The 17,146-nt window shown below is 40.1% G+C and overlaps 1 protein-coding gene across 2 annotated transcripts in view; it reads left to right on the forward strand.

Moving 5' to 3' along the window:
- Positions 1-17,146, forward strand: part of LOC137645961 (rho GTPase-activating protein 44-like) — a 359,606-nt gene that overhangs the window by 282,848 nt on the left and 59,612 nt on the right. For both annotated transcript variants that reach the window (XM_068379038.1, XM_068379039.1), the window contains exons 3-5: positions 11,270-11,358; positions 15,841-15,997; positions 16,153-16,281. In XM_068379038.1, coding sequence (XP_068235139.1) covers positions 11,270-11,358; positions 15,841-15,997; positions 16,153-16,281 — 375 coding nt within the window. The remainder of the gene's footprint in view (positions 1-11,269; positions 11,359-15,840; positions 15,998-16,152; positions 16,282-17,146) is intronic.

A 17,146-nucleotide genomic window follows, 5' to 3' on the forward strand; every position in this document is an offset into this window, starting at 1 on the left:
TTTTATTGTTATTACTGTTCTTAAAATATTTTATTTTTCCTTGTTTCATTTCCTCACTGGGCTAATTTCCCTTTGGGGTCCGTGGGCTTATAGCATCCTGCTTTTCCAACTAGGGTTGTAGCTTAGCAAGTAATAATAATAATACTCTTGGGAGACATTTTTAACATAGTCGCAACACTTTATATACTTCGAAGTGTAATCACCCAGTACAGTACAGCTATTATTTACTTTTGCTATTCAATTGTTCACACAAAGAATCACAACACCTTTTTCCAATGTTGTTTGGACATTGCTCAACATATTACTGAAAGAGGGGGTTGAAGTATTGTACTGTAGAATAGGTAATCTTTAATATGATTATTGGATGTTGACCAACACCACACTTTCTTTAGCATAAGTGGTGCATACATATAAAAAGTTTAACTATGGTGTCCATTATTAAAAATTTCTAAATATCAAAATTGATTTTGAATCATTATGTAACAAACATTTTGTGAAAAATTTATTTGTACAAGCTTGTTCAACTACAATGTTTACCTGTATTTGCATTATTTTTTTCTCTTACATATTTTAAAATGTGTATGTTTTCCGTGATTTCATCGATATATTATCAAATACTAAACCACAAAATCCTATTTTCTAGTGTCTCATAAGGCTATCCCACGGGATTTGTTCCAAAATAAATGGAGTGAGAGCATGTTGACATGTTTGCACAGCAAGGCGGGAAGAGACAAAAATGCAGTAGATGAGAAGTGAAAGATAGTACAGTATAAGAATTGCACTTTCAGCTAAAGGAAAACTCTACAAGATGTGCAATGCTAACACAATTCAGGGTGCGAAGAACGCTTCAAATCATTTAGTTCTATATTTCTGTGTGGGTTTCAGCTGTCAATGAATATCAAGTTTTGGAAACAAATCCCAGTTATGAATTTTGTCTGAAACCTTAAAAGTTTCAGTTTATGCTGTCATTAAAGCATTAAGGAATTGTAATATAATACACTATATGCAATAAGATATAAGATTATTAACAATAAGTTCCTTATGGAAAGAAGTTTAAAGGAATTTTAATACAGTACACTATATTGAATAAGATATAATAAGGTTATTAACAATAAATTCCTTACAGAAGCCTAATCAGATCAAGGAATGTCAACTTTGTGATATAGTTTCGGTTTCTTATCGGATTTTGTGTGTAATTTTGGGGTACCATCTAGGATCTCAAAATGTATTACTTTTTTGTATTCCATATGATGTATTAAAGGCTATATTTTGTAAATTAAAATGTCCAAATTTGTTATATTTAGTTTCACCAGTACTACAATTTTTTAAAAATTATTTTTTGTTTACTTTTCATAATATTTCTTTTGTCTTATTTTATCACACCATTAGCGGGATAGGGAAGCTTTAAGGGCCCTGCATCATCAGGAAGAGATTTTGAAAGAAGCAGCAGATGGCAAAGCAAAGGTTTATAGTACAAGATATGCGAGGTAGTGAGTCATCCGTAGATTATTGTTGTCCTATAGGGCAAATGTTTGCTATGCGTGTAGTTTACAAATAATAATCCTAGTTGGTTAATGGAGTTAAATGTTTTAGGTGAAGTTCAGATAAATGTCATGACATTGCCTGCTTTGCATTGAAAATGTACTGTATTCTTTATCTCCTCGACTACTGCATATATCTTGATATATTGTACAGTATTTGCCAATTTATTGTAGTTTTGTAATGAAATTAAATTATAACTGTATTAACAAATTCTTAGGTATTTAGGATTTTCTGCTCTTAATTATTTTAAATCATGGTCAAATAAGCATGCTGAGATTTTACAGTTTGATGCTCCGTCGTAATTTGAGAATCTCACTAAATCTTTCAGAGGCTGTGTATCACATCTTTGTCGCATATGATGATAGATTTCTTAAACAATGGTTTAATCGTTCCTACACTAACACAAACCGTTACCTTGAATGTTCTTTACTTACTAGTTGCAGATGTTTGTACACTTTGTAATCAAGTAGCTGGTTCTAATAGGGAGCTAATGCAAGTGAGGTATAGTGCTGCATATGTGGCCCCAGGAAGGGAAGTCTTAGGAGGACTCATGTTATCTACCTCAATTTGGTTTTGTCTCAATGCAAACACGGTGTTGAAGTATTTCGGTCTAACTTGATACGATGGTAGATCACCATGTCTTGAAGTACATGAAAGGAGAGTGTGTGTATGTGTATCTGTCACACATGCCTTGTCATCAGTTTCTGGCTTACTTACCTGGTCATTAATATCTCCTACAAAAGATTTTAGTCAAATACTCTGTATGTTATATAGATGGATCATTCTTCCCAAGTGCATTTGAAGAGAGATCATTCATTTTTCCATCAGCATGTCTGTCATGCTTACCTTATCATTGAAACTTGATTTACAGGTATACCGTTATATGAAAAGGTTCCTATTGTGAGATCATTCATCTAAAACGCTTACCTTGACATTGTAATTCGTATTTGAATGAACGTATTTCAGTTACAATCCTGTTAAAAGCAGTGTTTGTGCACAGATGAATTCTACATAAAGGGAGATCATCTTTGCCTGTCTCACTTTCCTTGTTGTCACAACTTGTTCGCTGCCAATGAGACTCCGCTCAAACTAGGTGCAAAGGTATACAGTATCATCATGCATAGATATGCATAAAAGGAGATATTCCATCTGTATGTCTGTCATACTTAACTTGTCATTGAATTACTTTGTTCATGGTGTCTGTCATACTTAATTTGTCATTGCATTACTTTGTTCATGGTAAAAAAATATTAGAGTATATTTGGTAGTTTGGTTGGCCATTTTGCATAGATTCATATATAGGGAGACAGATTAGCAGTCTCTGCATGTCAGTGAACTTATCACACTTGCCTGGTCAATGGGTACAAAGAAAGACAATCAAGGGAGGTTGTTTATATGACTGTCCCATTTACTTTATTATTTTAACTCCTGCTACAGAGCTGTCGGAATTTGTACAAAGGAAATGAACATACTAAAATATTTATGAAAGGAGTGCATTTGTGATGTCACCTTGATCTTTGCACCACAACCCCTACACAATTGACAGAATTTTAGTCCAACTAGGCAATAAGGTGTCTACTTCTGTCTCAAGATATTGCAATGTATACTACATTGTGGAAGGAATAGATTTACATAAATCTGACTGTCTGTGACACATGACATTAACATCATAATTTCTCATATACAATTGAACGGATTCAAGTTACAGTCGATTGCAAAGTAGAACATTGTGAATAAATGTGCATAAAAGATGTCAGTCAGTTTGAACAATATGCCAAACTTCTTGTCATTGCAACACACCTTACATGGTGATGGGATTTTTGGCAAACTTTGTACAAAGGTAAATTTTTATACATTGATATTCATGAAAGGAGATCATATTTTAGTATTTATGTGCGAGAACTTAAAACGGTTCTGTCATTCAACATTCCATCAATTGAAATGCCCTTGTTCAGATAGAGGCCCAGTAAGGGACATGTGTTGTCTTGGCAATACCCTCATGATAGTTATAAAGTAGTTTAATTAGATCTTAATAGTAGTAGGTTGGCCAAAGCACCAGCCACCCATTGATACTACTGCTAGAGAGTTATTGGGCCCTTTTGATAGGCCAGACAGTACTACATTGCATCCCTCTCTCTGGTTAGTGAGATTGCAACAAAATTATCTACAGTGTGCCACACAAGGAAGTACCAGTAACACCCAACTTCTTAAGACTTGGTCAAAGCAAGAGTTTGTTACAGTACTAATATCCGTAATATAGAAAGTTGTTTTCTATAAATGTGTAGCATGCTGTACATACCCTCCTGATGCCAAATTTTGAACTTTTCAAGAAAACTACTGTACATGGTATTCATTTGATCTTTAAAAGGTGGAGGAGCTGGATGTTATGCTACCTTCTAACTCCTTTACATTTTTAAGAAACAGGAATCTCATAGCACTAGTGAGTTAATGACCCTCCTGTCATAGAGTTGCTTGCTTGCAAGTATTACTAATCATAACAAACTTTCCTAGTTGCAGGTGTTTTAATTTAAGTGATTTATCAAAACCGTTGAATGGCAGTCAAGTCATGTATATAATATGTTGCACATTAGAAGATAATACTGTATAGGGTAGAAGATGATAGAAGGCGTACAATATTAGTACAAGGCACTAAAATGGCCTTATGTATTATTTAAGTTTGTGAAATCTCCAGTGCTGCTGCTTGTAACTAAATTTGTAGAATTAAACCTGTTAGTATTTATTCTAACAAGTCAGTGTATTGTTGCCATTTTTATATGCATTCTTTCAATTGTGTATTCCTTGAAGGTTTCCAGTTAGCCATGTTGTGTAATGATTTTCTGTAAAATTGTGTTTGCTTCATAATTGGAATACAAACCTACGTTATTTATTAAGGGTATTACTTTAAGCGAAGCTGAAAGGAAGAGCCATTAAGATGTGCAAGGGTTAACTACCCATCCTGCTAGTTGGGGGGGGGGAGGTTTAGTTAGCACCTTTCCCACTCACACACCTGTGATTGAGCTCATTTTGCTTTTGGCTCAGATGGTGAACGGTCATTGCCGCTCTTCATCCTCACCAAATATTTGGACTGCCATTAATGCTTTTTGTGCTTTCTCTGTTTCAGTGTGTGTGTGTGTGTGTGTGTGTGTGTGTGTGTGTGTGTGTGTTGACTTCTGCCAACCTTGCATACCAGCCCTGGACTTGAGGGCCTGTGGTACCTTCATGTCTGCCGAGGACACCGCACCCTTTATCCCTTCTATAGAGGTCAACAGTGTGATAGTGATAACAAGTGTAATAAGTGTCGGAAGTGGTCTGCCTCCCAGTGGGAAAGGTTTGGGCGATGGCGGAAGATGTCCAAGTGGAATTCTTCCGCTTCCCGACCTTCCTCCGAAGCTCCTGCTTGTTCGGTCTCTTCCGAGAGACCATTGAGTAGTAGCGCAGGCCCTTTAACACCTGGTCAACCTCGGTCCTCGAGAGACGGTGTCGCTTCCCGTAGCGAAGCGGCCGCGTCTCTCCCCCCAGTGGAGTCCATGACACACTCTCCTTTTTTCCAGGTGTGGTCATCCTTGGAGTTACCAGATCCTTCCTCCAAGGATAACCTGCTGCAACTTCATCACTATGGTGCTAGTGTGCAGTCCTCGTCGACTTCAGAGGCGGATCCTCTTGCTTGCGTCAAATTGTTATGTCAGAGGCGTCATACGCTGCCCCTCCTGCTGATGCCCATGCCTGTGCCTCTTCAGACTTTTCCGCCGTTGCTGTAGAATGCGATTTCCCACTGCCAAACCTCCTCCGAAGGGAAAGCAGAGTCCTTTGTCCATCTCTCCCACTAGTGTTTCTTCCTCTCGGGGGAGTTCTCTCATAAAGACTCCTCTTTGGAGGACTGCTGCTGTTAAAGGTCAGCTTGCTGATCCACCTGACCCCAGAGGACGTCATCGTTCTTGTCGTGCTTCCCTCCTCATAGCCTTAGATGTGTGCCTTTACTGTCGATGAAAAGGCGCCTATTTGGCCCTTCAGCTTCGTCTACGCAGCCTTCCTCCGCGGAGGAGCCTCCTCGTCCGTTGTCTTTTGGCCCTCGACCTCCACCTGCTCCTGGACCTTATTCCGACGACGCTGCCACTAGTCCTCGGACTTAAGCCTTGTACTCTTGTGAACCGTGCGCAATCCCCTACAGTGGATTTACACCCTTCCGAAGGGCCCATCCCTGTTTCAGTTCCTCCTACAAGCCGATCTTCTGTTTCTCGCAGTCCTCCTGACTTGCCGTCTCCGTTCCTGACTCCAGTTCTGTACCCCCAACTACTTGCCGTGTGACCACGTCACTCACCTGCGCGTCATACTGCTACGCGCCATCCTTGTGCTCTCTTGTCGCAGACGCTTCATCGCTAGTCCACGCGTCGTTCGTTAGTGCCTCATGTTCCAGCGCAACGCTCTCCTGCCCGTCAGCTCACTTGCGCTCCATCCAAGCTGCTAGATCTTGCTCCAGCTGCGTGCCAGTGCTCACCAACACACCAGCGCTCACCTGAACGTCGGCAGTCTCCAGCGCAACAGTCTTGTCCAGCACGCCAGCGTTCCCCAGCGTGTTCACGCTCTCCAGCGCTTCAGCGTTTTCCAGCTCGCCAGCATGTCAACGCTCACCACCTCGTCAGTGCTTTCCTACACGTCAGCGCTCTCCTGCACGCCAGCGCGCTCCTACTCGCCAGCGCTCTGCAGCGTGTCAGTGCTCCTACACGCCAGCGGTCTCCAGCGCGTCAGTGCTCCTGCACGCTAGCACTCCTGCGCGTAAGTGCTCACCATATCTCGCCAGCGCTCGCTATCGCGCAAGCAGGTTTCTCTTCTGCTAACACAGAACAGACATAGACAGGCAATCCAGATTCTTCATCAAGAGAACAGGTAGGAATGGAAAGGTAAGAGTTCATTCGACAGGATTCCTTCACCCCCTTTCCCCTCCTCGTAAATGCATTAAAGGTTGACCGTCGGGGAAAGAGGGAAAGGGCTCCACAGGGGAGTTCAAGATCCCGAAGATTCCGACTTCAAAGGCTAACCCACAGTGTCATTCAACTCTGGAAGAGACTCCTCAAAGGGAACCTTCGCTCCCTTTCCCTTCAGGGATCTCTCTGACAGTGCCAGCGTCAGCAAGCAGCCCTGGTTCGGTGTCATGGTCAGAGTGGTTGTGCAAGCCTGAGGGCCTGCCTTTTCATCACGCTCTTCAGAGACCTCTGCAGCCTCCCAACATCTGTCGTCACCAGCAGAGTCCTGGCATAGAACCTCGGCTGCTTCACCCCTGAAGAGGAAAAGAGGAGTCTTGGAGGCTGTCACATCTCCTAGAGTAAATCTGACCCCTCTGAGGTCTTTTAGGCCAATCCTTCCTGGTACTCCTCCCAGACACTCTCCCTCTTTGCCTCTGCCAAGGAAGCCTCCTGAGGGTTGATGTCCTCCCTTCCACCTTCAGAGGAAGACTCCCCTCATGAGGAGATATCTCCACCTCCGGTAGAAGCCAGGAAGGATAGTACCAACAAGCCTTCTTCCCAGCAAGTAGTCGAAGGACTTCAAAACTCTTCTGGAGTCTTCTACGAGGACCTCCAGACCCACAGGACCAGTCAGCCACTCTAGGGATGTCCACAACCCACCCTGAGATGAGCTTTCATGGGTGGAGGAAGGATACTTCGCTGACAGTCACACTTCAGGGGGCATCTTTGGTTGGGGACCCCGGGAATCTTTGTAAGGACTGAGGATTTTTCCAAAGAAAGTACCAGGGAGGCTATGGAAACCTTCCTCCTTTCAGAGACTCGCACCATCGAGTTTCTTGCCCACCTAGTCTCAAACTTATGGTCAACCATCTGGAAACGTCATGATGCAGTGTCTGAGAGGCTCCATCAACAGGTGCCTAATGCCGATATCGTTAGGTTCAGGAACTCCTCTCTAGAAAGATCTCCTCTTCTTCTTCTTCTTCTTCTTCTTTTTTTTTTTTTTGAGCCGAAGTAGCCTATGTGGAACAGGCTGCAGAGAGATGGAAGAAATCTCACCAGGACTCTCTCCTCCATAAGGCCCTACATGCCACCAGCTCCTAAACAGTCTAATACAGCCAAGGCTTCGACGAGCAAGACGACAGCGAAGCAGATGATGTCTAAAAAGCCCTTTCCGACCAAGGATAGGAAAGGCCCCAAGTCCTCCAGGTGAGGAAAATATTCCAGAGGGAACGGCCATGGCCATAAACGTTAGGATGGGCACTCCCCACACTTGTCCACCAGCGAAGGATGCCTGCAAAGTTGCTGGAACAGGTGAATGCAACTCGGGACCAATCCCTGGACAGTCTCTGTGATTCATTCAGGGTATTGCGTCCCATTCATGTCATCTCTCCCTCCCGAGATCAGGAATCCAGTGTCAATAGACTCCTTTGCGATGGAATCAGCTAAGGAAGGGCTAGCTCTCCGGGCAGAAGTCCAGACCATGTTGAAGAAGGGAGCTCTCCGGGAGGTTCTCGAGGGGTCCCCAGGCTTCTTCAGTCGACTCTTGTGAAAAGGACGTCTGGAGGATGGAGACCAGTCATCGATCTCTAGGCTCTGAACGAGTTTGTCAAGCAAACTCCGTTCAGCATGGAGACGGCGGACACGGTCAGACAGGTGGTAAGACCACAGGACTTCATGTGCACACTGGACCTAAAGGACACATACTTCCAGATCCCAATCCGTCAGTCTTCAAGGAAGTACCAGTTCAAGGTGCTGGGCTTCGGTCTTTCCACAGCAGCCCAAGTCTTCACTAGTGTTTGCCCTAGTATCTTCTTGAGCAATCAGGATTGGCATCTGTCTCCTCCATTATCTGGATGACTGGCTAATCCTAGAAGATTTGGTGTCAACCCTTCTTCAACACCGAGACAAACTTCTGAGGATTTGCCAAGATCTGGGGATCATGGTAAATCTCGATGTCCTCCCTGCTTCCCACGCAAAGACTGGCATACCTAGGTATGATTTTAGACACAAATTTCCACAAAGCCTTCCCATCAGACAACAGGATAGTGAGGCTGAGAAAGGTCACAAGACCCTTTCTCAGATGAGAAGAACTTCCAGCTCAGACGCGGCTACGTCTCCTCGGGTACTTATCATCTCTGGCTTGTCTAGTCCCCAACGGCTGCCTCAGGATTCGATCTCTCCAGTGGTGACTCAAATCCAGGTGGAATCAAGCCTTCGACTCCCTGGTCACCTTGATCCCCATGGGACTAGCAGAACAGAAGGACCTCAAATTGTGGATGTCAGACGAGAATCTTCGAAAGGGTGTAGATCTTTTCATTCTCCCCCCAGATTTGTTGCTGTTCTTAGACGCTTCAAAAATACGGTGGGGGCCCCATGTGCTGCACCACATGACCACAGGCCTCTGGTCAGAGTCAGAAAAATACCTCCACATAAATCTAGAGATGAAGGCCGTCTTTTTGGCCCTTCAACAGTTCCATCAGTTCCTGGCGGGCTGCTCGGTGGTGATGAGCAACATCACCATGTTAGTGGCTTACATCAACAAGCAAGGAGGTACTTTTTTGCAGCCCCTATCCCATCTAGCTGCAGAGATACCGAGATGGGCTGAGATTCACTTGATACCACTATCGACATGCTTCATTCGAGGCAAGAGGCATGTGCTCACTGACAACCTGAGCAAAGCATCTCAGATATTGAGTACTGAGTGGTACTCACTAGTAGCCAACAAAATTTTAGCTTTTTGAGGCCCTCTGACTGTGGATCTCTTCGGAACGGCCTTGAACTTCAGGCTCCCGTTGTACTGCTCTCCAGTCACAGATCCCAAGGCTCTCTGGCAAGATGCATTCCAACAACGGTGGGACAACATGCTTCACAGAATCTCCAAGAGAACTCCCTTCATGACACGATCTACCGGCAGTAGCGGAGTTCCTCGTGTATTTGTGTTAAGAAATGCACCTTTCAGTCTCTGCAGTAAAAGGCTATTGCTCTGCCTTCAGCCTTGCCTTTAGACTGAATGGAGTGGACATTTCCTCATCACTAGAACTTTCCTTACTCATACGGAGTTACAAACTTACCTGTCCTCAGTCTGAAGTGAGACCTCCCCGTTGGAACGTGGTTTGAGTTCTCAGGTCTCTTCGTAGACCCCCCCTATAAACCTTTAAGCCAGACAACAGATCGCCACCTGACTTGGTAGACAGTGTTCCTACTAGCTTTGGCTTTGGTCAAACGAGTCTGTGAACTTCATGGTCTCTCATATAATATTGCCCATTCAAGGTGATGGGGAGAGGTAACCTTCCACTTCGTCCCTGAGTTTGTTGCTAAGACTCAGAATCCGGGAGTGGCGGATCCCCGATTCGACTCCTCCTGTATTTTGAGTCTCCGTTCTCTAACAGGCAACCCTGATTATCTCTTACTCTGTCCAGTGAGAAGTTTGAGGCTTTATCTCAAAATAACAGCAGCAGCCCACTCCCGTGTGCCTTCACTTTTCGTCAGCACAGGAAAGAACAAGAGGAGGGTCACCAAGAATACCATCTCTGCTTGGATTCCCAGGGTCATAGACCATTCCCTGAATTCAGATCCTGTTCCTTCACGTCGCTCCAGAGCCCATAATGTTGGGGGTAGCTACGTTCCTGGCCTTCAAAAGAAACTTCTCAGTGACAGGTTGTACAGGCTATGGTGTAGAAACGTCAAAATACGTTCACCGCCCACTACCTGCAAGACGTGACCCACAGGAGGCTCGGTACGTACTCTATCGCCCCTGTGGTGGCTGCACAACAGCTTGTATAACACCTCAACCTCCGTAATGGACAAGTAGCAGCAGGTTGAGGGCACTGTTACCCGGTTTTATTCCGCGTGATTGAAAAGGTATGACTGGCTCTTATTCTTTTCTTTATCATCCCCTCTCTTGGGGAAAGCAGCAGTCTGGTTCCTCTGCACAAGCTGACCTCAAACCACTGCACTGCAGGTAAACCATGCTTCCTTGTGTACCTAGTATTATATCAATACTGTTGTGTTCCCATACCCTGGCGAGGTGGAATTGGGAATGTCTTGGTTACAACAGTTTTTCCTACAAAGACTCGGAATAACTTTAACCTTCACAGTCACATTGCATATCTCAACACGCAACTTGCGTAGGCCACAGGCCTTGCGTAGTAAGGTTTAGCGAGGTGCTGGGACTCCTTATTTTTGGTACCTACCTATTCAAAATAAGAGCTCCCAGGTAGCTAAAAACCAGTTTGGCAGGGACAACCATCCTCCTAATGGGTGAGTCACCCCTAGTAAGTAGCGTATGTTTATATTCCAGTTACGGAACAAATGACAAATTCGTAATTCGTATTTTTCCTAACAATACAAACCTTTAGCTATTTATACAAACTTACCTGCCAATCCTATCCCCCTTGAAGTCCTACCTCCAAGAAAAGTGAGCTCAATCCCAGGTGTGTAAGTGGGAGAGGTAGCGAACTACCCCTCCCCTCGCTAACTAGCGGGATGGGTAGTTAACCCTCACTAAATTTTAATGGCTCGTCCTTTCAGTTTCACTGAAAGTAATACCCCTAATAAGTAGCTAAAGGTTTGTATCGTTAGGAAAAATACTAATTATCTCCAAATTTGTCATATTCAGCTATATAGATGAGAACAGGTTTGATTTCTCATATTGATTTGATTGTGTTTTCTCTCAGTGGCTTGTCTATAGATTAATTTATAATTATTTTATGAATCAAATGAATTTTCTTGGGAAATTTGTATATATTGTAATGAATTACTTTCAGAGGAAGATACCCGAGTACCAAGCTGCAGAAGGTCTTAAGGAAGGTTTGAATACATTACCAGCAAGTGGAGATAACAATGACCTCCTTAGGTTAGTGTGTTGAGCTAAAAAAAATTGTTGTTGTTGTAGCTGTTATTATTTATAGGGTTTTTTGCATGTCTTTAATACCTTTATAATGCTAGCAACAGTAAAATCTTCATATATTCAAAGTAGAGGTACAGTATACTCTTTTATTTTTCATAATATCTTTTACAGTGATACCCCGCACTAATTGAATTATTGGTTCCGAAAAACTCGATGTTAGTTGATTTTGACATAAATTAATTTTAGATATAAGTCTGATTTTTGCTCTATTAAGTAACTTATACAATCCCTATACACATACTGAACATAAGTACTGTACATGCAACCTGCAATCATTGTATAAAAACCAGATTCTTGCATTAATAAGCTTCCTCATGAAGTACAGTATTGTCCAGTATTACAGTATTTCCTATTTATTCTGTGACTCGGAGACCAATGTAAGGTTCAATAAAATGACGCAGTTTAATTTTATTTATATATTTGATATTTAAGGAGAGTGACAGACTATTTGAATTGACGTATGTTGAACTAATATAAAGGGAGTTATTACTTTAATGATCTTTAATTTACATAGGTACAAATCATATATTTGATATAGAATTTCTCTGATAGGCATATTTTATTCTATACTGTATTCTGCTCTTACCTGTGTAGTATACTTTACTACTGTATACTATTGAAAAATTATATCTCCTCGCTACTATATCTTTCTGAAATTTTCTTTCATGGAAGCAAATTTTTCTGTAATTCTTTATCCCTCCCAAACTGTTGTATCTAGACAGTACAATGAAAGTTCCGAGGTCAAACTTTATTTGACTGTGAAGTCCATTTGAACAGAATTTTTGGAGCAGTTAATTTTTAATGCAAAAATTAATGTAAGAGATTAATTTGTTTCAAATCCAATAAATCCCTCATTTTAAGCATTTCTTCCTATATGTAAAAATAAGAAACTGTATACAAGGTATATCTAAAATTTAACCCCAATTTATTTGTAGTAAGGGGAGTTGATGGCCTGATTGGGAGGTGATGTGGAGGGAGAGTTGTTGTTATTTGAAAGGGTAGTCTGCCTTTGTAATATTGCAATGTCACTGTAGGCATTTCTCTGGTTTTTTTCACGTCCTGACTCTTTGCTACTGCTGCTTCAGGGTCTTGTGAGCTCTGTACACTAAGCACTAGTCCAAAGAATTTTGTTTCTGCCTATTTTCTAAAATTGTCTAAAATCACATATTGCTTTTGTCGATATTAAAGACAATTTTTTTACAGTTTTGTTTTGGGTAAAATTTTTATACACCCCTGCACTTCTCTCCATTTTTGTAAAGGTTTTCTTAATAACAGAACTGGGAACATCCTCACTTTCCTCCTTTGAAAACACTTCCTCAGCTACCATCTGATGATGCTTGTTCTGAAGGTCTTGGGAGTTCCTTTGTGGTGAGATTTGGTTCCTCCACTAACTCCACATTCTATCACTGATGTCCAAGCCCATGGACCTGCCTAGAAACAGTATTTTTGACCACAGACACAGGTTCAAAGCCTATGAAGTCCCCCTCTAATCAGTTTGTCCCGAACTACCTCCATGCAGAGTTCATTATTCTGGAAGACGCTTCCCCTCAGCTTTTTCTAAGAGGCTAATGTAGTGGATAATATTAAAATACCGGTAGTTCTTTTAGGATAATATTAAAATAGGCTTAGAAGTCTTTGGAATGTCAACTTTGTATCAGAAGTGACTTTGAAGGTTTTTAGGAAAAGTGCCGTTGTGTGGAATTTCTTGAAAAAATATGAAATTACCTGATACATGGGCTGGTTCATTAAGTTTTATGAATCTAAACTCCTCCAGAGATTCATCCTCCTCGTGAAGAAAAAGAGCTCAATCATTTTTCTTAAATAACAATTGTTTTTCCCGATGCTAAATCTTCATGCTAGCCAAAAAAAATTGTCTAGTTATCCAGGCTTTAATATTGACCCCCTCATAATGTTTAGCTAGTTCTTCATAATATTTTTCTTAAAAACCTTGAGGTTTAAAAGAATGGTACACAAGTAAAAGCTTTACCTTAGAAGTTCCTACTTGTATTTCCAGAAAGCAATAGAGTTATCCTATCTTCTATTAACTTATAACCAAACAAATATTTCTTCTTTTGGGTTATATAATATAGGTCTTCATTTACACTTTTCCCCCCAAAAAAAGTTTGTCACATTACAATTTAAAATTGTTGAATAGAGCCATAAGATAATTCTTGACAATTCTCTTCTTAAATTTCTCGAACCAGCTGGCTGGCCTTGAAAGCCTCTCTACCTGTATCAGCACTTGTTTCAAGAGTGCTCTTACGTATTGAAATCAATAATTTCTTCACCTCTTGAATTGCCCGGATATCAGTCGGTTATAACCTCTTTTTCAGTAAGATGCAAATTATCTATTCAGGCATACTACACTTGGATAGATACATGTAGGTATTGTTCTTTGATTGTGAAATTATACATTTTCCGGGGTCTTTTAGGATCATCACAATTTCTCTCTTTTGACATATTACTACCATTAACATTCTTAGGTTCAAATGTGTGTGTGTTTATGCCAGAAGCCTAAAAGCAATGTAAATTAAGTAAAAAAGATAACAGCCATATTTTGTGGTTGTTTATTGGGAGACAGTTGCACTTAAGCCTAGTTTACAGTACTATACCCTCCTTTGTTTGATGGGTGTTATGCCTCCTGCTATACACAAACAAGTGATATAAGTCCTAGCAAATTCTGATTGCTGTTCAACCTCCTGAAATTGATTCAGTCCGGAGTGGATTTTTTTTTTACTGTGTTTGAACAACTGTGTTTAAATTGACAAATGTTTTACAATTGTGGTTCCTCTACATGCCTTTGAATAATAAACTTAGTAAAATTCTATATATTGCGAGATGGGATCATCGTGTTGGGGTAAGTTTCACCGATGTTGAATTACAAGCTGTAAAAGTAATTTAACTCTTGGTGTCTTTCATCTGTCATATTTTACACAATGTAGTCCGAGGTAAAAATAGGTTTGTATCCATGTAGCTTTGTTATTGCAAGGTATTTTTGTGGTTCTCTAACCCAAATGTATCATATCAAGTACTAGTGCCTTCTTAAAAAGAATTTTTCCAGCTTCCAGATCAAGTGCTAGAACTTTTGATAAAATAAGGAATTATTACTATAATATGTAAGAATTATGAGTTGTTATATCAAGTATTTGCTATTATTTGGACTTTGAAGGAAAATTTGATAGCAAAATAAAGAAAAAATGCTATAGATTAATTATACACGGTCAATGTAAGTTTCATAAATTGTAATAAATGTTTTCTTGATTGGATTACAAATGTATCATGCAAAAAAACAGGTAAATGTGTCATAATTATTGTTGTTTCGAAGACCTTAAAACATTTATGAAACTTAGGGAATTATATTTAAAAATAGATTTGTCTTTATTCACCTATTAAAGTGAATGACTACAAATAGTACAGTAGATTTAAAAGAGTAATAACAATAAACACCAAGTATAATAGTTGTTTAGGGAAAGTAGCTTGGCATAGGAAAAGAAATTAAGAATAAACTTTCATAGAAAATGGATATCAAAAACAGTATGAACATGCCAATATACAGTAGATACACGAAGAAAGTAGTGATGCTTTTGAAAATATAGCAAAGGTGAAGATTAAAAAAATAGAAGGCAACCTCTTGAAAAATTACCAGGCATCCTTGGCCCCCTCTATAAATCTTGCCCAATTCATTGTTTAAAGGAAAATAAGATCAAATTGACAGAAAAGTGTGCGTGAGTGTACGGCCAAGCATAAGAACTCTAACTTTACTAAGACTGTTAAAGGCCATGACTGTCTGTGGCACTAGCCAAGTCGAGAAAGGTTTAATGTTACAGTGTCCTTCTCCTAGAAGAGCTGCATACTATAGCCAAATTGTCTTTTCTTCCTACTTATTTGAATGTAAGGTGTATACTTTGTATTATCAGGTATGAGGCAAGAGGAGAATATGCAAATTATATACCAGACTCTGGTGTATGTATGGGGAAAGAAAAGTCATGCTTAAAGAATGCTCCAACGTCAAATTCTCTGGCTAGTGCCTTGACCAATCTATTGTTTGGTTACACATTTTGATGACTAGTATAAGAACTATAAATTAAAATTAAGTTTAAAAAGGTATTGTATGTGAAGGCAGTAGATTGATCATGGAAATAGCATAGAAAGTTAAACAAGATAGATAAAGCATAGTTCCATTACTGGATAAATGGAGAGATTGTAGAGATTCTTCTGTGCTGTCATTTACTGTATTGTATTTAAGAACGGATTAATGAGTATCATTTACTGTACTGTATTTAGAAATGGATAAATGAGTTCTAGAGTAATTGTGATATAGTGGTATATGTTGATTAATGGCTTAATAGCCAAGATGTATGTAGATTCACATTAACTTAACACCTTTTTTTATATACGGAACATTCATGTGTCATTGGCTCATTTCAGAAATATTCTGGAACGGGTGGTTGAAGCCCAGCAGGCTCTGGGAATGGATATGCTTGATTTTGAGGATCAAGTAGAAAAACAGGTTTTGAATCCTCTGAGCCAAATTATAAAGGATGAATTCCCATCTATTGTTAAGCAGAAGAAACAGCTAAAACAGGTAATGTGTTTCTTTTATTAGTTTTTATTGAAAGTGCATTTGCAGTTTATTTTTTTTTTCAAATTGTAGTATTTATACTGTACAGTACATTCATATAAATAGAATAGGAAAAAGTAAATTTTTACTGGTAAATTATATTTTTTTTTCATTGACAGATTGGCTTAGACTTGGATGCAGCAAAGACAAGATTAAGAAGTCAGCTTGCTAACCCTACACAGAACACCAAACTTGATACTTATCGTGAAGAACTAGAAGAAGCAGAATCAAAACTTGATCAGGCTCGTGTATGTAGAACAATAATTACACTACAGTACATCCTTCAGCTATCATGGGTGTTATGTTCCATGCCTCCATGATAGCTGAAAAACCGCGAAGTATCATAAATACAAAATTCTACAGTATTTTTTTTTTTTCATTATTTTTCATAAATTTTCAAATGTTTTATTGTCTATAAATTTAAGCTATTATAAGTCCCAAAATTACTATAGTTAACAAAAAATAATTGAAATATGAAAACTTCAATGTGCTCAGAAACCTGCAATATAGATTTACATATATACTATATAGGCTGGTTCAAGAATTGAAGAGACAGTGAAAGATGGAAATGGAAGGTTGTTAAAAGGGGAGGAGGTAAGGAAAAGGCAGACAGAATATTTTGAAAGTTTACTGAATGTTGAGGATAATAGGGAGGCAGATATAATTGCTGTTGCAGGTGTTGAGGTGCCGGTGATGGGAAATGAGAATGAGAGAGAGATTACAAGAGAGGAAGTGAGGAGAGCACTAGATGAAACGAGTGTAGGAAAAGCATCTGGTATGGATGGTGTGAGAGCTGAGATGTTAAAGGAAGGGGGTGTGACTCTACTTGAATGGTTGGTGAGATTGTTTAATATGTGTTTTGTGTTGTCAATGGTACCAGTAGATTGGGCTTGTGTGTGTATTGTACCACTATATAAGGGTAAGGGAGATGTGCATGAGTGTTGTAATTCAAGGGGTATTAGTTTGTTGGGTGTGGTGGGAAAAGTGTATGGTAGAGTAATGATTAATAGGATTAAGGATAAAACAGAGAATGCAATCTTAGAAGTACAGGTTGGTTTTAGAAGAGGTAGGGGTTGTATGAATCAGATTTTTACAGTTAGGCTGATATGCGAG

The sequence above is a fragment of the Palaemon carinicauda genome, chromosome 8 (assembly GCF_036898095.1).
Source record: "Palaemon carinicauda isolate YSFRI2023 chromosome 8, ASM3689809v2, whole genome shotgun sequence".
In the NCBI taxonomy this organism is placed as follows: domain Eukaryota; kingdom Metazoa; phylum Arthropoda; class Malacostraca; order Decapoda; family Palaemonidae; genus Palaemon; species Palaemon carinicauda.